Raw genomic sequence first — 20,930 nt, 5'->3', positions numbered from 1 at the left:
GCTGATGAGAAAACGAATTATTTAGTGGTGAGAGTTGGGGCTGCACCCGCCTGCCTAAAGCAACAGCCTCAAAATCACTTTTTTTTTTTTTTTTTTCTCCTCATCCTTTCTTCCTCAGCTGAACTTGGCCGCCTCATTAGTTTTCCTTTGAAGACTGGCTGTGATTGGGGGGAGGCGGAGAGGAGGGGCAAGGTGCACATTAATTACACAGCGCCTTTAATTACCCATCCTTCAGCACGGGGGGCTGTGCAGGAAGCAGGATAATTATCAACCGATTTCTCAGTTGCCTTTTTTAGCTTCTCCCGTATTCACCCGACGCCTCCAGCCCGGCTTCTCTGGGATCACAGCCCCACATCAGCCCCAAAATCCCCTTTTATTGCCCAAATTCTCTCCTCTTTAAGATGGTAAGTGGCTGTGGAAATTCACCCCGCGGCGCTTGCTGTTCATCTCTCGAAAGCCTTTGATGTGGCTGTTAAAGGCAATAAATTAAAGTACCTGAGTTTTCCTAGGGAAAAGAAAGCCGGTATCAGCCATTGATTTGCCAGGATAAGTACAAGTGTCGCCGAGGATTAAACGAGTGCAGCTAAAATAGGATGTGGAGGGTTTTTTTTGCTCTGCCAGCCCCGGCGATCCCCTCGATCCTCTAAAGCATCTCTGCAAAGGCAGACTGGGGGTATTAACTCTATTGAAAGGGTTTAACAGGTCCCAGCTCGGGGCGAAAAGGAAAAACCACTTCTTGGATTTGGCTTTTTTTTTGTGTGTTGGCGTGGACGGCCCAAGCGGGCAGGGCCAGACCCACAGATGGAGAGGGGAGAAGGGAAGTGGGAACCAAGGGGACAGTGACCAAACCTCCCCGGAATTCATGTCGGGTTTGATGGGGTGTTTAAGCCATTTTGTGTTGCCTCTTGAAGTGATGGTGGAATGATCCAAGCGCTGGGATGCTCCTTGAGTCCCGTGGGGACCCTGCCTGTCCCGGGGCTGCAGGATGCTCTGAATTCGGCTGCACCCCGTGGGTTTGGGGTCTGCAGCTCCCACAGGAGGGCCACAAAGCGCCATCACATCACTGAACCTGCAATTCCCCCATCACAGCCGGTCATTAACAACAACTTTATTAAAGTTTGATTAGTGGGCGGTGGGATTCTCATTAGTGCGATTTCTGCTTTGTCATCACAAACACCGAAGGGATGGAAGTTAACTCAAGTTCACTCCATCACCGATATTATGAGGGAAACACATGGAGAAAGAGACCGGAGATGTCTGAATGCCCTGGCATGGGATTCCCCAGTGTCATTCCTTTTTTTCCAGCCAGGTGACAGCACCAATATGCTCCGGGGCTGGGCTGCAGATGGCTGGGGATACGTGGCCATCGTTCCCTCCTGCCAGCGCCGTTCCCAGGCTGCGAACATCCTGCCAGGACTTCATCCTGCTTGGCACTGCCAGGCACCGCCAGCCTTGCCCATCCCCAGGACAAAGGGGTGAGGTACAAAGTCCTGTCCATTCCCAAACCTCGCCGGTGCCTGCCGGATCAGCGTGGCTGAGGGATGTGACAAACCGCATCCCGCCCCGCTCTGGAAATGCGGAGCCACCAAACGGAGACACCGAGATGGAGAATCCGACAGGATATTAAATTCTTGGCTTTCATTAGTGGACACAATATGTTTTTTAAAATGCTGCTTCAGGTCTCTGAGTATCCTCCAGACCTGGCGGGCTCGAAGTGCCTCCCCCCGCTTCGCCCCAGGTTTAATTACAATATTTCCGGCTGGGTGGGTAATTGGACGCACCCGGCAGCCCTTGTGTTACCAGGGTGAGGGATGATTCTGGAACAGCGACTTCCTCTGCTCCCAGGGAGGGAACAAGCCCGCGAATAAAGAACCCCTGTGGGAATTCCCAGCTCGATAAAGCTTTATCACCTGCAAACACCTCCGACCTCGGCGATGTGAGCTCCCGCTGGGGTGGGGGTGGCTGCAGCGCCCTGTCGCACCTCTCCCCAAAATCCTGCTTTGGGATGGGCTGGTGCTGCTGGAAGGGGTCGGCTGTGAGGAGGGATGTTCCCCGGGACTCCTCCTGAGCATCCTTCAGCCCAGGCTCTGCCAGCGGCAGTGGCCCTGGGCACACGGAGCAGGTCCCAGCCCGAGAAAGGGATGCTGTGTCCACTGGGCTGCAGGTAGGAACGAGCCTCGCCCAGAATGGGAATCCTGCTTCTTTGATTTTTCCTCTTCCACAGGGATCTGAGCTGAGCACCTGTCTGGAAAAGGTGTCTGACCACCTGTGAAGGCTGGGAACAAACTAGGAACAGTCCTTGGAGCAGAGGGGTGGGTTTAAGGAGACAGGAAAAGATAAACCTATCACTGGATTGATTATTTTGACTGTTCCACTCCAAACATGAACCAAAGGTGATGCCTGGATCTGCCTGGGCACACTGGATCCCCTCTGATGGAAGGGATGACCCAGAGAAGGAGATCTCTGGGATGCCTCTTCCCGCCTGTCACTTCGGGATGGTCCCTGACTGCTCACGGCAGTGGGGATGGCTCCTTTGGGATGATCAGCCCCGTTTCACAGCTGGGAGCCACGGGGACCCATCAGCCAGGAATAAACGCAGCCGTGGGAAGGGAGGAGGCTGTGCCACGCCGGAGCTGATGTTCTTCATCCCGTTCTTCATCTCCCTCCTCACATCCCGGCTCAACGGAGCTGCCGTGCCCGTGCAATCCCGCAGGAGGGAGAATTCGGCTGTTGTGGCTCATTTTCTCCAGGATCAGACCCTTTACCGGGCTCTTTTGCCTCCAGCCATCAGAGCTGGCAGCCTTTTCCCTGCCCGTAGGCACTGCCTGGCAGAACAGCTCTCGGAGCAGGGGATGGGAACGCCGCTGAGGCAATGTGAACATATGCAAATCAGCCAGCGTGACGCGTATCCTAAGGTGTTAATGAATTTATAGATGCATGAATAATTACTTGTGAAAAGCACGGTGAGCTGCGGAGGTCGCAGATGGCTGGAGAATGACAAAACAGCGTTTGGGGGGATGGAGAGCCCCGCTGGCAGCCTGCGGCCAGGAGCGGGACACGAGCAGCAAAGCACATCCACGGTGCTGAGGATCCTGAAATTCAGCAGGAGCAGGGCTGGGCTGGAGTCAGGGGCTCGGCTGAGAGGCCGGGATGGAATTAGGATGGAGAGCAGCGAGGAGATGTTTGCCAGCGTGGCTGCTCCTCGTTAAAATCCACATTAATGATCCTGAGCCCCGGGCATGGCAATGACAGCCACAGTTGCTATTAAACTGCAAGGTGTGATGAGCACTGGTGAGGGCGAGGAGATCATCTCAGGGGATGCAGATCTCACAGGATGCTCGGAGAAGGCAAATGGGGGAGCAGAGGGAATAATGCTGGGAGGAGGGAGAGCTGCAAAATCTTGGGGTGAGGGCAGAGAGGTGCTGGGCACTGCCCTCCTCCTCCTGCTAAAGTGGTCTCATTGCTCCTCATCAGCAAGATCCTTCATTTCATTGACAAAGTCGGAACATTTCATCAGGAACCTGTTTGGCATCCAAGGCTGGGTGTCATGGCAGAGGAGGATGCCCACACCAGCTGCTGGACACAGCAAAGATGTGGATGAAGCACAGAGGAGGTCCCTGCAGATCCTGAGAAGAGAAGGAATTTGGGAGTATTTCCTGGGAACATGCTTGCTGAGGGCAGATGAGGGTGGGGAGGCTCTGATCCAGGCAGGGGAGGGGGTTTGATGCCTTCTCCCTGCAGGTAGGATGTCCCAAACCCTGCCAGCATCAGGGTCAGAGATCATGGACCATCTCTTCCAGCTCCTGAACAGTGCTGATCCAATGATGTCATTTCCAACTGCTGTATTTTCAGGGAAAGTGTCTGGATTTGGCCAGGAAAGGGGAAGATTTCCAGTCCAGCTCCTCCAGTCCAGCCAGACTGTGAGTCTGTTGTGTCACATCTGAAAGTGCTCAGCTTTGCCTTCCCTGTTCACACTTAAACAGTTCCATTGAGCTGTGACCAAACCACCTCTCACCACTCTGGCCAATAAACCCAGGAGCTCCACAACCTCTCCCTGTAAGGCATTTTTTCCCAGCTCTCAAACAAATGTTGTCATTTCTTTTTCTGCACCGTTTCCACCCTGCCAGAATCCTCATTGCAACGTGCTCAGCTCAGCTCTGCTCCCAGCCTCACCAAGGCACAGGCTGATGTGAAATCACCCCCTGGCTCCTGCAAATAACCTAAGAAAGTCCCCAGGCTGTCTTCCAAGATCCAATGCCTGACCTCCCACCACCATCCTCTTCCTTGTTCACTCAGTGCTAAATGTTCTCTTCTGCTGAGGCTTTGTGTGTGCTTCCAGCCTGGTGGTTACAGTCTGGAGTGGGATTTGGGATGACCCCAGATGCCCCCGTGGGAGCCAGATCTGGGCTTGGCACAGCTGATCACACAGATGATGTACAGGGTCCCATGGAGAGAAAGCTTCTCACTCCCTTTCATCCCAGCAGATTGCTCCAAACCCAACTCCAGCCTCCTCTGTCCTTCCAGCCTTGCAAATCCCACCGTGGACTTGCAGATTTCTCAGGGCAAAGCCCTACTGGGAATGACGTGTGTTGTACAGGAACTTCAGTGGGGCTGGGATAAGTTGTCAGATCTCCACCTCCTCCTGCCTCATTGTTTGGAGGCTCCCTGGCTGTCTAAATACTCTGGCAATTCTGACAATTTCAGCAAGCAATTCCACCCACCCTACGATGATCAGCCTGCCTTCCCACCAGGCATCCATGGAACAGCTTTTGCAGGCAGGACATACAAGTGCTACCCACAAAATTGAGAGTTAGAGGAGGAAAAAACCACCCAGCAGCCTAGAAAGCAGCCACTGGCTTCTTCAATCCCTTCTCCCTTTCCCATCCTTTATCCCTTTATTTATTTATTTTTTTAAGGTTTCTTTGCCATTTTTCAGCTTCTGTTTGTCACCAGCCAGTGAAAGCTGGGGCTGAGACACAGAGCACAGTGGCCACAGCACACAGAGGGGCTGGTGGTGAGGATGCACCAGCACCACGCCGGGTTTCCTGGGATTCCAGCGATCCACCCTTGCCCTGCCCGTGTCTGTCGGTCCCCGAGGTGAAGGTGACACCTCCCCTATTAATGAGCTCGTTATCACCCACCGTGTGTCTCCCTGCCCTCTGCAGCTTCCCAGGTGTGAGGTGGCAAATTCGCTTCGCAATTAGCCCGGTCACTGCAATAAACCCCCACCAGCTCTCCCTCCCCATGAGCCAAGTTTCACTGGAGGAGTTTTTACGGCACGAGAATGCGGGTGTCGAGAAGAGGATTTTTGGAAGAGCATCTTTGCCTCGAGTGGTTATTACGGGGCTGAACGACAAATGTCCGGGCTCGTTACCATCAAACTGCGCCCGGAGCGATGGCTTAGGAGGGGGAGGGACTGAGGAAGTGCTCACCATCAGCTGTTTGATGGTCGGGTGCTCCTCCGCCTCCCTGCCCGAGGCCGGCTCCTTGTGCACGATCTCCACGCGGATGTCGTTCTTGGCAGACACCACACCCTTGAGATCTGGGGAGACAGAGACGGAGAACGGGGTTAGCCCGAGGCAGCGGAGCTCCTGCAGGACCTGATGAGAAAATAACCCCGGCCCAGCAGCCCACAGAGAGCTGGAGGAGCGATATTTGCGCTGCCATAAGGTGTGGACAGCTCAGGCTCCGACGGGAATTCCTTCTGGAGCTCGGCTGGCCTCTGCCACACTCACGGTGCTGTCACCACGGGCTGGGCTGTACAAAAACTGCTCCCACAGGGACTGAAATCATTGTCCAGCCCGCTGGTCAGTAGGAAATGCTGCTGCCGAGGGATGGACCAGCTCTGGCCAGGCACAGGGAGCCCCTGAGAAAAACCTCCCGCAGTCTGGGGTGCAGACAACACATGGAAAAGGCCAAGCAATGAGCACAGGGACGGTTTTATCATCTCCAAGCATCCTGGAAATGACAATGAGAGTAGAGAGAAACATTCCTGGAGAGACTCCCTGCCTTCCCTGAAGGTGTCAGGCGTGCTTTGAACAAGTCATTTCAGCAGAATTAAAGCACAGCCGCGGAGCGGCGGGAGCGGAGCGGCGGCGCAAAGCCGAGATGAAAAGCAGAGATGGAGGCAAATCTGAGCAGCGAGACCTCAGCAGCTTTGAAGCCGGGCCCCAGCCACTGATCTGGCTCTCACCTCCCAGGATGGCTGTGCCAGCCCTCCCAGACCCAAAAACTGCCTTGAACCGCCGGTTTGTCAGATCTACCTCCAGCTGACGGATCCAGCAGCCCCTGCCAAGCCAGGATTGCGGGGATCAGCCCAGGAAAGGCTGGACCCCCCGGGAGTTTTATCTCTAAACCAAACTGAATGATGTAACCAACACCAGCTCAAAGCTCTGTCCTTGAATTCGTCTCTCCTGGCATCCCCTGTCCTCCACACCACAGCCCCCAAGCCTCAGGGCACAAGGCAAAGCCTTGCACTGGGAGGTTACTGCAACTAATTTTTTAATGTTGTCCTGCTGGGACCACGTTCCTGGTGCTGGAGCCTCTGTCTTTAATCACAAGGAGAAGCTAATCAGTGTCTTGCAGCTCCTCTCCCAGGAGTGTTCCCCCTTAAATAACTCTGGACCGTTAAGTCACTGAATATATAACAACAGATGTGAAGTAAATTTTTTTTTATTTTCCAGATCCTCCAGGCTCGGCGTGTCTGCACCTGGTCCTTTTTTTTTTTTTTTTTTTTTTTTTTTTCCTTTATTTTCCCAAAAATGTGGTCAGGAATTGCCTCCCCCATTGCTGTTAGTCGTGGTCTGGCTCTTCCCTTCCAAAAGGTTTTGGGAAGGGAAGGGAAGGGGAGATCAGGGCAGGGATCTTTGCTGATCTCTTGGGTGATCTCTTACTTATTCTGATCCCAAAGTGAAGTGGCAAAGAAGCCTTGAGGGAGCACAGGGAGCCTTGCCCTGGCCTGGGGATGCTGCTCTCTTCCCAGGGAATCCCACTGCCAGCAGAGCAGGGAAGATGCCCAGACCCAGCAGCCTCTGGTGTGTCAGAGACCCAAAAACCTTTTCTAAATGGGATAGGAAGCACGGTGGAGAAAAGGGACTTCAAACCCTGCCACCATGTCCCCAGTGCCCTCTTTCCAGAATCTATCTTCCCAGCCCTTCCCAGGTGAGGAAAATGCCTCTTCTTCCTGATTTACCAATGGGATAAAAACCACAGGTTATTTGGCTGGGATGGCCTTGTCCCCTCCTGGCTTTCCCCGTGAAGAACAGCCCATCTCTGCATGTCTCCAGCTTGTGAGGGTCTAAATCCTGGTGTTTTCACCACGTCTGGGATCTGTTGTCATGGCATTCCTGGGAAACTGTGTGTCCTGTAAAGAGCTCTGCACCATCTGGTTCCATCAAACGAGAGGGAAATAATGAACACACTCTCTGTTTCTCTGAAGGATGCAGCATGGGGAAAAAACAGCCCATGGACATGGGACCAGGGCTTGGTCCTGCTTCCTTCAAGTGTCCCTTGCTGCCAAATGACCTCCATGACATCAAACTTGGTTCAATCCTTCCCCAAAAAGCAAGAAAAGTGACTTCCCCTATTTAATTCATTAATTCTTGCTAATGGAGGCTGTGAGAGCTCAAAAGCAAATGGGATAAAACAGGGAGAGGCATCATTATCATGCTGAAAATTAAACACATTTCTGCAGTGGGGGGCCATGTGTCCTTACTGAATCCAGGAGCAGCCTGGTGTCTTTGATGGCTTTGTAAACCATCAAGTTGGGGGAAAATAAAAGCACAACAACTGGGTTTTCTGGCACACACGTGGAGAGTTTGGCATCCCGGGATCCTCACCACGCGTCTGGCGAGCCGGGAGCAGCGCCAAGGATCTCCTCCTCTCCCCAGGGAATGCTCCAGACATTCACACTCCTCTCCCTCCTGGTTTGGTGTCTTTTCACGGAGCCAACAATCCTCCTTTAATTTCCCGGTGCCTTTTTAATGCCAGACAATGCCACACTGCTTCCCCCTCCTCCTCCTCTACCTGCATCTCTAATGTCATTGTAACTTGTATTCCCACTGCAGCCAGACTCCAAAATGCACAAGTCCCATGAAAAACCCCTCTGCTGGCTCTCATTCCTGCCAGGAATATGCATGTCAGGAAAATCTGAATTAAAACACAAGCAGAACTGTGGAGGGTTTTTAAGCACCGAGGTGGCACAGTGAGGATGCTTCTCCCTCTTGGACCTCAGGATTTCTCCAAGGGAGAGATTAAGAGGTGCCCTGCACACCTCCTGTGCTGCTAACAGGGATCAGCAGGTACCCCGGCATGTTTTCCATTAACCCTTCCCTTTTCCCACAGGGAAACACTTGGCAGACCAACACGAGAAGCAAATTCAGCAAATGGTGTCAGACAAGCCCGGCTCTGATTTCTCCCCGATTCACCCTCTCCCCAGAGCTGTCCCCCCAAAGGGATGCAGGGTGGGGGGGTGACACTTACTCCTCTGGGAGCGGGCACAGCAGAAGGCGACGATGGTGGCCATCAGCACCAGGAACGCCACGCCGGCCCCCACGGCCACCCCGATGATCACCGCCATCGGCACCGACTCTGCAACGGGAGGGAGAGCGAGCATGAAGGGCATGGAGGTCACACAGGGGGCTTCTCCCGCAGGGACCCCCCCCCGGCTGCTGGCAAGAGGCTGAGATGAGCCCGGGGAGGGTTTTGGGGCGTCCTTCCCTGCTCCCCATTGGCACGGGCTGCCCGTGGGACACTGCAGCTTGTACAGCCCTGCTCGCTCTGTGCCCTGGGAGGAGAGGAGGGGGAGCCAGAGGAGCAGGTTAGCAACTGCTCTTGTTAGTGCTCTGTGGGCTAATGAATGAGCTGCTCTGGAGGATGAAGTGCAAATTAAGACCGTGTGTTAATATTATTAAGAAAGAGAAATGGCATCCAAGCAGACTGATGGATGACTTAACCCAAGTCATCATTCACAGCCCCTGCCTATTTTATATCCCAATTTCCTGCCTTCTCCTGTGGCCTATCAACTGTCATCTTTCCCAAATTCCTGAGGGTGCTGCAAAGACTGGGACAGGAGGGATGGCCCATGCTGGGGCTGAGCACTTTGGGCTGGGATGTGTGGGAGGCAGAGCAGGGGATGCACCCCCACATCCTTCTGCCTACAAGAACTCTGTCACTAAAGCTCCTGGTGGGGATTTTGGGCTGTGGCTCAGCCTGCAAAGCTGATTTATCTATGCAGGCCCTGGCAGCAGCTTGTGAGGTGTGGGGAGGGCAGAATGGAAAATCACATTGATGGTGAGAGGGTCAGGTTTGCAGCCCCAAAGCCTTTTATCTCCCTGCTCTGTCTCCAGTTCCTCCAGGCACAGCTCTGGCTTTACAGTGAGTGTTGGGCAGCACTCACACTGTAGGACACAGCTGTGGGTACCACAAATAGCCTTCCCTGGCTGGGATGAAAAAGCTACAGCCCAGAGACCCTCTCCCCTAAAGCTGCAGGCATCTCTAGGTCCTCATTTCTTCTCTTTCTAAACACTCTGTAGGACCTTGTGAACCAAAAGAGGGATAACCCTGTCTGGGATGACCAGATAAACTGTGCTGATGTCTGCAAATGACCCTGACAACATGTACTTTTCCCTTTTTGTTTTTGTCCCAAAGTAGCACTCTGTGGGACTTGCACAACATTTTAAACATGGCTGAGTAACAGCATTCCCCTCCCAGTGACTGGGGAGCTGGGGCACAGAAAGTGCTGGTTTCCAGAGTGGGTCAGTGGCACAGGGGACTGGAGCACTCCAGCATCCCAGTCCTGCCCAGTCACTGCCCTGCAGCTTTTCCCTACGCCCCTTCCTGCCCTGCCTGCCCTATGGAAAGCTGCTGGGCCAGGAGGAGTCCTCCAGGGCCCTCAGGTGTGGTAATGGCTGGGGACAATTCACATTCATGATTTCCATACCTGCTTGAATACCAGCTCCTGATTTCATTTCCGTACCTGTTTGAAAATAAAGCAAGTGTCCACAGCCTTGCACAGCCCATGAGCCCAGCCCTGTGCTCGCTCTGCTCCCCATGAAGGGGATGGCCCTGTCCCCCTGGCCTGGGCAGGGCTGTCCCCTGTGCCACCCTGCAGTGTCCCCGTGGCCTAGGAAGGGCTGTCCCCTGAGCCACCCTGGCCTGTGCAGGGCTGTCCCCTCTGTCCCCATGGCCTGGGCAGGGCTGTGCCCTGTGCCACCCTGCAGTGTCCCCATGGCCTGGGCAGGGCTGTCCCCTCTGTCCCCATGGCCTGGGCAGGGCTGTCCCCTCTGTCACCCTGCAGTGTCCCCCGGGCCTGTGCAGGGCTGTCCCCTGAGCCACCCTGATCAAGGCAGGGCTGTCTTCTGAGCCACCCTGGCCTGGGCAGGGCTGTCCCCTCTGTCCCCATGGCCTGGGCAGAGCTGTCCCCTGAGCCACCCTGGCCTGGGCAGGGCTGTCCCCTGTGCCACCCTGCAGTGTCCCCCTGGCCTGGGCAGGGCTGTCCCCCCTCTGTCCCCATGGCCCAGGCAGGGCTGTCCCCTCTCCTGGCCTGCAGGGACCCTGGATCTGAGCTCTGCTGCCCGGCCACCCTCCGCTGGGACCCAGGCTCTGCCGAGTGCTCCTGCTGACTGGCAGACGACCTGGAAAAACCACTGGCTCTGTTTGCATTGGAAGAAGCCCAAGGCTAATTTTAAGGGGTTCATTTAGCTCTGATTTAATCTGGACGCCAGCCTTGCCTATAAATCACGGCTTAATGAGAACAATCCACCTGCCTGCCCTGGCATTTAATAAAATAGAGGAGAACTGGAGTTCCTCCAGGAGCTAAGCATTCCTCACACAAGCCATCTCCTCCGCAGCTGTGGACAGCCCCGAGAGCAGAATTTCCCTGGCCATCCCCTGGGAATTGCTGGGTGTGTGAGCCCAGCCCTGCAGGACATGCTGGAACCGTGGCTGGTGGCCGGGATGCAGAGTGGCCACCAGTCCAAACACCTTCCTCCTGCTCACTGCCATCCCCGTGGAGCAGAGGGGTCTGCTGGGAGCAGCCCCTCCTGTTTCCCCAGAGCTGTAAATGATCCTCCAGCCTGGGGCAGTGATATCACCTTGGACTGTGGGTCCAAGTAAGGGGTGCAGGATCAGCCCGTGCCCTCCAGCTTTAGCAGGACAGGTAAAATCGGGAATATCTTATCAAGCAGAGACTTCACGGGGCTTGTCCCTGCTCCTGCCCCTTTACCATAAGGGTGCAATCCTACATCTAGCACAGCTGCAGTCCTGTCACCGTGCTTCCTAATCTCCTCTTTGGCATCCCAAGAGCAGCTCCTGCAGCAGGTCCCCGCTCTCACAGCCCAGCCAGGTGCCAATCCCCACTGCAGTGCCCACCTTGCTCCTTGAGCCGGATGATCTCGGTGTCGGAGCCGAAGCTGTTCCAGGCGGTGCAGTTGTAGATGGTTTGGAAATCAGCCCGGACAATGTTGCTGATGGTCAGCGTGGAGATCACCCCCTCGTCCGTGCTCACCGTCTCCACCGTGTAGCGCCCGGAGGTGCCGGACTCCAGGACGTTCTCCTTCCAGGACCAAGCCTGCCGAGGGAGAGCGGGGTGAGCCCGGGCACCCCGAGGGGCTCCAGCCGCGCCCGCCCGGGGGATACTCACAATGCGGTCTGGCGGGGGAGTGCTGCGGATGAAACACTTGATCTGCCCCTTCTGGCCGTGCAGGGCGTGCTGGGTCTGCGTGCTGGAGATAATGGGCGGCCCTGCGGGGACAGGAGAGGCTGCTGGCACCCCGCGGGACTGCTGGGGATGGGGGTGTTGGGGCAGCCCCAGGTGCATATCGGGTTCCACCAGGGTGGAGAAACAGCCCCATCACCTCCTGGGGTGGAGAACACTGAGTGGTGGCTTTGGGCTCTGCTGGGTTTTTGCAAAGCCCCCACAGAGCACCAGAGTCCCTGATCTCTGTACCCCCATCCCTGGTGGAAAGGATGCTGCCCCCATCTCCTGGCCTCTGAGAAGGGCTGCTTGCTGCAGAAGCAAAGCAGGATCCCTTCCCACCTGGTGTTCCTCTTCTGTGTCCTCCCAGATTCATTAAGAAACCATTAGACTAATTGCTCTTGAGGGCATTAAGGAAGATGTGGTGAAGTTTCTGCTGGAAATCCTGGACACCCATCAGCTGGGCTCTCCTGTGCCATGTGGATCATGAAAGGAGCCCAGGAGAAAGGGGAGGAAAGGCTCTTCCTGAAGCAGCCTGGGCTGGGCAATGCCCTTGCCCTGCCTTGGTGAACATCCTGTGGCTGGGAGAAAAGGGGTGGCAGAGGAGAGCATGGCTTGGTGACATCTGCATGTCCCTCACTGTTCTAACAGCCCTGATCACCCCAGGGGAGCAGCACAAGAGCTGGGATCCTAATTGCTGTTTATTAACCTCCTTAATTAAAGCAGATTTGCATTTCCATGAGTGGCTTGCTGCTGGCAGAGAAGATAACAGCAACAACTGGGCTGCAGGGCAGGGAGAGAGGGGTGCAGGGACTGTCAGAGCTCCCCTGCTCCAGCTCTGGAACTTTGGGTGCTCACTCGGGGCTGTAATGCCTGGTTTGGAGTACATCACTGGGTTTATCACTAATACAGCCTTTTTTCCCATTTTCCCCACCTCCCTGCCCTGCACCTGACGTGTTCCTTAAAAAAAAATAAAAAAATCTCAGGGATTTGGAGTAAAGTGGGAAGGAAGATTTGCCTGCGTATTCCTGCCTGATTCTCATCCAAATCACCCATTTATAAATTTAAAGAATGCATAAAAATGTACCCAAATGCTAAATCCTTCACTCTTGGGCATTTGTACATGCAGCTGCCTTTAGGAACTGTCCCAGTAACCCCTTCCTGCACCAAACTTGCACACTGCCCACACACTTCCCACTGAGGCACAGCCCTGCCCCTGCATCCTCACACTGTTCCAAGGGGAGATGGATGGAAAACAAGCTCATTGGAGCACAATTCACTGACCAGTGACCAGGGTTCTGGCAGCTCAGGAAATTACTGCTGGAAGGGAGCCGCCACCAGCATCAGGAATAGCAGGAGCTGGGCGTGAAGGTCAGGACTTGTTTTGCTGTAATGGGCATTGCAGTACGGCACTGGAAAATGTTGTGCCCTTTCTGATCGAAGAAGGAAAAAAAAAAAAAAAAAAAAAAAGACACTTTGTTGTGTTTTTCTCTCTAAATGCTTGAGATGTTGTTCTAGGCACGATCCCAAGGTGTGAGTTCTGTTTATCCATTGCTGGAAGCTCAGCTCTCTGAGGGGTCTCAGTGGAGGTGACTGTGCTTTGCCTGAGGAGCCTCCTGTGGGCATTGATGCTCCTGCCCACCTGATGGTTCCAAAGCCAGCACAGGCAAGAGCAGTGATGGGATCTGCAGGCCAGGCCTAAACAGTAATAAAAAGAACCATCTCTTTTCCATTTTGATGGCTGTGTGTTACTTATAAATTCTGGAAGTGCTCCAAGACTGGGTGACGCTAGAGAAAAATGGCTTAATAATCATTAAAAGGATCATTTTCCCCAAGGCGAGTGGATTTTAAATGGCACAAATGCCAGTGGCTTTGGCTTTTATTATTGCTTCAGGAGTTCAGAGTGGAAGGCTTATCATCATGATAATAGTGGATGACTAAAGACTATTTGGGAGATGAACATGCCCAGAAATAATAGCATGAAGTTGCAGCCTCTTCGCATTCAGGGCCGGTGTTTGATTCTCCACCAGGCTCTGGCTCCTTATGAAAGCTGCCAATCTCCAGCTTGGCATTCAGCTCTGAGTGTGAGACAGCCCACAGGCAGGGAAAAGGCTCTAAGCAATGTTGCTATGGATATAAATGATGGAGCTATTGGTGGAGGTTATTTTTAGCACCTCAGTGCCAATTTATTTGTGCGGTCCTGGCGGCTCACACAAAAGAGAAGTCTGAGGTGGGAGCCTTCAGGAATGAAAGGATGGGATGGCCTTGGCTTCTCCAGTCTGCTCGAGTCCATCTCAACCTCTCTCCCAAGCACTCAAAATGATTTGGCAGGAGAGTTTTGTTTAACTCCTCGCTTCCTGCAGAAGTCCTGGGCTGGCTGATTCTAGTATTGCAAAGGAACATCACAGAATGATTTGGGTTGGAAAAGACTTTAAAATCCATCTCATTCCATATCCCCTACCATGGGCAGAGACACCTCCCACCAGACCAGGTTGCTCCCACCTGGCCTTGATCACTCCCTGACACCATGCTGTGCTCCTGACCAAGTGGGATGGGTGGTCCCTGCCCTGCTCCCAGCCCTCAGCAGGCCTCACTTCTTTGTTGGGGTGAATCCCAGGCCAATTACCTCCTGAATTAGTCACCTGGAGCTGTCCAGCCTTTCCAACAAACTTCTCTTGCAGAACAAGGTGGGCAGGGGTGGTGGTCCCTGCTCAGCAGCCCCGGACGTGCAGTGGCAGATGGGACTGCTGAAGGTGACCTTGGGGGGCTCCTGCTGGGGTGGGAGCTGTGACCAGGCTGGGTGCAGTCAAGAGCATGGAGAGGCTTTGGCTGTAAATGCAGCTGCTGCTGATTTATGATGGCACCAAGTTCCTCCCTTCCCTCGAGCCTCTGCTGCTCTGGCCCTGCCAAATGCTGCTGCTTTGCATAATCCTCCTTCCCACTCACCAGACTCTGAATCCTATCTGCTTCCTTGCAGGCTGGTGGCCTTGGCTGTGGCACAGGACTGGGCTGCTCTGCAACCACAGCCCTGTCTGGTGAGGCTGGGCGGGAAGGGCAGGATGCTCTCCCACCTCAGCATCACCCTGCTGTGATTTTGGACAGTTTTAGGAGTGGATGGGCTGGTGGGACCACAGGCTCAGAGTGGGTTGGGTGATCCCTCAGTTGGGATCTCTGTGCTCAGTGGGAAGGATCAGCCCCCCCAAGAGTCCACTGATCAGGGGCAGTGCAGCCAGCCCAGAACACAACTTCCCAATGCCTGATTTTTCTGTGACTCTGTCACATCTGGTGATACCACGACAATTGTATCACCCTCTGGATTTAAAATCACTTTGAGGCATTCAACTTCCTCCTTGAATTCCATCAGAACAGGCTTCCAGCAGAATTCATTAGCTGGATCAGACACACTGCACTGTGCTGTGTGACAGCAAGGCTGCTGCACTGCAGGACAGGCTGCCTAGCCCAATTCTTGGTGGATGTTGGAATTCTGCTGAGGGGCTTGGTTCTCCTCACTTGGAGGGCCACAAGACCATCCTGACCTGGAGGTGTGGGGTTCTCCCTTGGTCCAACACCTGCAGTGACATGTCCCAGCATTGTCACCAAGCCCCTGGCAGCACATCCCATGGGATGGGACATGCAGGCAGTCAGATCCTGGGAGATGCTCGAGGCTGAGCAGTGAACCCCATGCATGGATTTCATTTGCTCCCCATCAGTTTCCCAAGGCATAAGCCGGGAGTTAAAAAAAAAAAAACAAAAAGGATTGTTGGAGAGCAGCTTTTCCAGTCAGTGCTGCACGCTCCAAATGCTCCGAGCCTGTGGGGAGCTCTGCTCTGCTCTCAGGGCATCCCTGTGCCTCCTAGGTGTCAGGGAAGGAGCATGTTCTTTGTGCTAATTTGTTGCTTTGTTTTCCATGAGCTCATTTAATTGTAATTAAAACCCAGCAGCTGCTGGGGAAGGAGGCTGAAGGCGCCGAGGAGCTGAGTCCAAGTCGAGGGAGTGGTTGGTTTTCAGTCCCTGCTGTGTTGCCCTTGGCTTCCTTTTCTAGGATTTTAGAAATGTGGAATAGTTTGGGTGGGAAGTGACATTTAAGGGTCATCCAGGGACAGGAAAATCTTCAGCTAGATCAGGGCTGAGAGCCCTGTCCAGCCTGTCCTTGAATGTTTCCAGGGAACTGGGGCATCCACCATCTCCATTATCTGCGTTTGAAATCAGTGCTTGCCTGAGCTCCCTCCTGCTTATGTTCTTCCCTTGTGACAGTGAGTGGGGAGTGAAACCTGCCAGTTTGTCATGCAGGTGAGAGACAATGCAAAGCTCATCCTCTGCTTCCACCACTTGCAGCCTGCCTGGCTCTTTCCCTGCCATATTTTTGCTGAAATCTGTTACCAGCTGCTGGAAGGTCCTGGCCAGGGCATCATTAAACTCCAGAGCTCTGGGTGTGAGTCCAGGGCACAGTGCTGGATGAGCCCCAAGCAGCCATGGAGGTATCCTGACAGGAACCCTGACAGAAATGCTGACAGGAATCCTGGCAGGAATGTTCACAAGTATCCTCACAGGAATCCTCACAGGTAATCTCATGTGGCTTGGAGAGAGTGATTAGGCTGCTGGTCTTGGATCCAGACTCAATTCCCAGCTCTCCAGGTGTACAACAGAGACAACACCACTCTCTGACCTTGTGAGGGTTTTGCAAGATTAATCTATTAAAGATTTAAAGCTGCCAGCTCCCAACTACTCAATAAACCCCTGTTGATAATAAGGAACTGTGCAAGGCTGAACAAATGTTGATTTTTTTTTCCTTGTGCATTTCCAGGCAAAATAATGCAAAATCCACTTTACTCCAATTACCTGAATCCCTAACCCAACTGGGGATGGGATTTGCTCCAAAAGAAAGTAGCTGAGGGTATAATTTGGGAACAGGAGCTGTCAAAGCTGGAGGATCAAGACAGGAAGGAGATGGTGGTAGGGAAGCAGGAGGGAATGAATGGTGGAAGGGAAGAAGGAGGGAATGAATGGTGGAAGGGAAGCAGAAAGGAATGGTGGAAGGGAAGCAGGAGGGGATGAATGGTGGAAGGGAAGAAGGAGGGAATGGATGGTGGAAGGGAAGCAGGACAGAATGAAAGGCAGAAGGGAAGAAGGAGAGAATGGATGGTGGAAGGGAAGTAGGAGGGAGTCAATGGCAGAAGGGAAGTAGAAGAGGATAAAAGGCAGAAGGGAAGCAGGAGGGAATGGCAGAAGGAATGGAGAAGGAAATGAATGGTGGAAGGGAAGCAGAAGAGGATGAAAGTCAGAAGGGTAGCTGGACAGAATGAAGGGCAGAAGGGAAGCAGGAGGAGAGGAAGGGCAGAAGGGAAGCAGGATGGAGTCAGTGGCAGAAGGGAAGCAGGAGGGAGGAGGGCAGAGTGGAGCAGGAGGGGATGAAGGGCAGAGGGGAGCAGGATGGAGGAGGGCAGAGGGGAGCAGGAGGAGGAAGGGCAGAGGGGAGCAGGAGGGAATGGAGGGCAGAAGGGAGCAGGAGGGATGAAGGGCAGAGGGGAGCAGGAGGGAGGAGGGCAGAAGGGAGCAGGAGGGATGAAGGGCAGAGGGGAGCAGGAGGGAGGAGGGCAGAGGGGAGCAGGAGGGAGGAGGGCAGAGGGGAGCAGGAGGGGATGAAAGGGCAGAGGGGAGCAGGAGGTACCGTTGACGGTGAGCGTCACCTCCCGCTCCCCCGCGCCCACCCGCGGCACCACCGCCCTGCACACGTATTTCCCGGCGTCTTCCTGGCGGACTGACTTCAGGATCAGCTTGTTCTCATTGCTCAGCACCTGAAAGAGAGGAGTGGGCCATGAGAGATTACAGACAAAACAAATGGCGTGAGTTTGAAGAGCTGTGTCACCAGCTCCTGAGCATCCTTGGGAAAGCCAAGTGGATGAGCCCAAAGTCTGGCATTGCATGGAAATATCACTTATTGCTGCTGACCAGAGAATAAAGAAACACCACAGGTTTTTTGGGGGTGAAATTAGAAATCCTGCTCCTATTTATTTGAATTTTTACAAACTCCAGTTTTGCAAGAAGTTCAAGATACAAGAGAAAAATTTAGGTGGCTGCAGTGGCACAGGCAGAAAAACCTTAGAGAGAACCACACTCCACACTTGCACCTCCACATTCACAGGCACAGGGGAGGCTGCTGGGATTGACTCAGGGATCTGAAGCCCAGAAGTGGTGGCAGAGGTGGCAGACACCTTGAATGTGGCCTGGATACCCAAGGAAATCTCAGCTGGCTTTGGCCAGCCCCCTGCTATGGACTGGCTGTCAGCCCTGCTGCTCCCCTGCCTCGCTGTGCCATGAGCAGCTTTATTAAACCTGGGTATCTGGGTGAGGCTGTCAGCAGAACCAGCACTGCTGGATTTGAAAAACACACGGCAGATTTCAAACAGAGAGTGGTTTCTGGAGCAATGTCTGGGAGCAAACTCCTCCAGCTGCCCTTGGCTTTGTTCCCCAGGGACAGCAGGTCCATCATCTCTCCTCCTCCTCAGCACCACTGCTGGGTGAACCTCTGGCTCTGCTGCTTGCTGCCCCCTCAGCTCCAGGAATTAGAGTTGATGCAGTGGTTGGATGTGGATCAAGGTGGGGGTCAGCCCTAACCTGGCACGAGGCAGAGGCACAAGAGGGTCAGATCCCTTTTAAACCCACTGTGTTAGCATCTATTGCAGAGTTAGCCATGAAAACACCTGTGTTTGCTTGGCCTCAACCTCTCTTGGTCTCTGACTTGGCTCCTTTTTGTGAAAAAAGGAGAAAAGAAGGCAGTCTTGAGAGATTTCAACCTGGCTCTAAAAATGGAGGGGCTGGGGCAGAAGCAGCTGTGATCCCACTGGGATGGCTGGGTGCTGCTGGCTTCACAGAGCAGCATCCTCTGCCAGCACCCCTCTGGGAAGGTGGAGGTGGCACTGGTGGCCAGCACAACCATCTCTGCTGGGTTACACCAGCTGGAGGGTCTGTCCTGAGGCCACAGAGTCATGGAATTGTTTGGTTGGGATCTTGAACACATATCATTCCAATCTCCTGCCAGGAGCAGGGATGCTTTCCCCTATCCCAGGGTAGCCCCATCCAGCCTGGCCTTGGGCACTTCCAGGGATCCAGGGGCAGCCACAGCTTCTCTGGGCACCCTGTGCCAGGGCCTCACCACTCTCACAGAGAAGAATTTCTCCCAGTATCCCATCCCTCCCTGCCCTCTGGCAGTGGGAGCCATTCCCTGTGTCCTGTCCCTCCATCCCTTGTCCCCAGTCCCTCTCCAGATCTCCTGGAGTCCCTTTAGGTCCTGCAAGATGCTCTCAGGTGTCTCTGGAGCCTTTCCTTCTCCAGATGAACACTCCCAGCCCTCCCAGCTTGGCTCCAGGACAGAGGGACTCCAGCCCTGGAGCATGTCCATGGCCTCCTCTGGATTTGCTCCAGCAGCTCCATGTCCCTTTTTGTAGTTGGGGGCAAGCCCTGATGGGGGGCTGGGGCTGGAGCAGGAGGGTGGGGCAGCCCTTGTTCCCAGCTCCTGCAGCCACCTGGAGACAGTGGAACTGTGTGTGTGTGAGAGCCTACAGTGAGAACCCAGAGACACAGAAACAGCCACAGCAGCTGGGGTGGGAAACCACCCAGCAATTACTGCCCACTGGGATTCCCTTGGGATTCAGGCCATCAGCTCTCCCAAGTCTGTAACTTCTTCCCAGGAGATGGCCTTCACCAAGGTTTGGAAAAACACCCCAGTTAATGCCTCAGTGTCCCCAGAGGAGGAGAGGACTCAGCCTCTCTGTGGGGCTCCAGCTCTTCACCACAGCCTTGAGCTGGAACAGCAGCATTTCCTCATCCACAGATATGCCCAGGTGAAGCTGGGAGATGCTTTTCAAACCCAAACCTGAGTGTGCTTCTGAATGAGTTTCACATCTCAGCCCTCCTTTAGCTTCTTCCTGTGGCTTTGCTCAGCCCTCCTGTCTGTAAAGAGGGATCAGAGCATCTCCTGCCTCCAGGGCTGACTGAGCTGTGATTACAATTGGCAAAGCTCCTTAGGATTTTCAGTACAAAAGAGACGTGGAGAAATCTGCTGGGACAGATCCAAGTTCCTCCCTGGAGCAAGCTCCAGTGGGGAGTGCTGGGGTGAACATGTGAGATCCCAGGGGTGTGGGATCCCAGGGGTGTGAGATCCCAGGGGTGTGGGATCCCAGGGATGTGAGATCCCAGGGGTGTGAGATCCCAGGGATGTGAGATCCCAGGGGTGTGAGATCCCAGGGATGTGAGATCCCAGGGGTGTGGGATCCCAGGGATGTGAGATCCCAGGGGTGTGAGATCCCAGGGGTGTGAGATCCCAGGGATGTGAGATCCCAGGGATGTGAGACCCCAGAGGTGTGAGATCCCAGGGGTGTGAGATCCCAGGCCTGGGGGGCAGGAAGGACCATCCCAGGAAGGTCTATCCCAGAAATGACCATCCCAGGAAGAACCATCCCACACAGGACCATCCCATGAAGATCTATCTCAGAAAAGACCATCCATGGAAGACCATCCCACGAAGAACCATCCCAGAAAGGACTATCCCATATAGGACCACCCCAGGAAGATCTATCCCAGAAAGGACCATCCATTGAAGACCATCCCAGGAAGGACTATCCCATATAGGACCATCCCAGGAAGGACTATCCCATATAGGACTATGCCATATAGTTCCATCCCAGAAGGAACCACTTGCAGGTGAATTGCAGAACTGCTCCTCACCAGTGACATGCTCTGGTTCAACCCTTCTGTCCATCACCATGGAAATCAATCCCCCCACTCTCAGGACCCCTCTGCATTTGGAGGTGCCAGCGTTCATCCAGCCAGGAGCTCCCAGACCAGGGGTTCTGCTCCATGGGCAGCTCCTGCAGCCCCTGCCCTGGCCCTGGCCCTGCCTGCAGATGTCCTTACCACGCCCGAGCCTCGCTTCATCCAGACGATGGTGAGGGAGGGGTTCCCAGTCCAGGCACAGTTGAACACGGCATCTGAGCCCAGGTCAACCAGCAGGGACTGTGGTTCTGTCGCCATCCTGGGCCCAACTGTGAGGGGAAACTGGAGTTACTGCCAGTGAGCCAGAAACCCTCAAACCTAACAGGTCAGGGAGATCTTGATGGGCCCCAAATAAAGAACTCCAGAGGGACCAGCTGCCCAGTGCCCACCCCATGAGCAGGCAAGGAAATCACAGCTCCAACCACCAGAGCATCTACAAAGTGTGAGCTGCAAGTCCTGCCAC

The 20,930-nt window shown here is 54.3% G+C and overlaps 1 protein-coding gene across 1 annotated transcript in view; it reads right to left on the bottom strand.

Moving 5' to 3' along the window:
• Positions 1 to 20,930, bottom strand: part of KIRREL3 (kirre like nephrin family adhesion molecule 3) — a 361,979-nt gene that overhangs the window by 2,034 nt on the left and 339,015 nt on the right. Inside the window, exons 9-15 of the mRNA XM_056509830.1 lie at positions 20,609 to 20,736; positions 17,364 to 17,490; positions 11,642 to 11,742; positions 11,371 to 11,569; positions 9,941 to 9,976; positions 8,482 to 8,589; positions 5,433 to 5,542 (exon numbers count right to left, since the gene is read on the bottom strand). Coding sequence (XP_056365805.1) covers positions 5,433 to 5,542; positions 8,482 to 8,589; positions 9,941 to 9,976; positions 11,371 to 11,569; positions 11,642 to 11,742; positions 17,364 to 17,490; positions 20,609 to 20,736 — 809 coding nt within the window. The remainder of the gene's footprint in view (positions 1 to 5,432; positions 5,543 to 8,481; positions 8,590 to 9,940; positions 9,977 to 11,370; positions 11,570 to 11,641; positions 11,743 to 17,363; positions 17,491 to 20,608; positions 20,737 to 20,930) is intronic.

Source organism: Oenanthe melanoleuca, chromosome 24 (genome assembly GCF_029582105.1).
Source record: "Oenanthe melanoleuca isolate GR-GAL-2019-014 chromosome 24, OMel1.0, whole genome shotgun sequence".
Classification (NCBI taxonomy): Eukaryota; Metazoa; Chordata; class Aves; order Passeriformes; family Muscicapidae; genus Oenanthe; species Oenanthe melanoleuca.
Note: the sequence above shows the minus strand (reverse complement) of the source record. Positions and strands in the feature narration are given on the sequence as shown.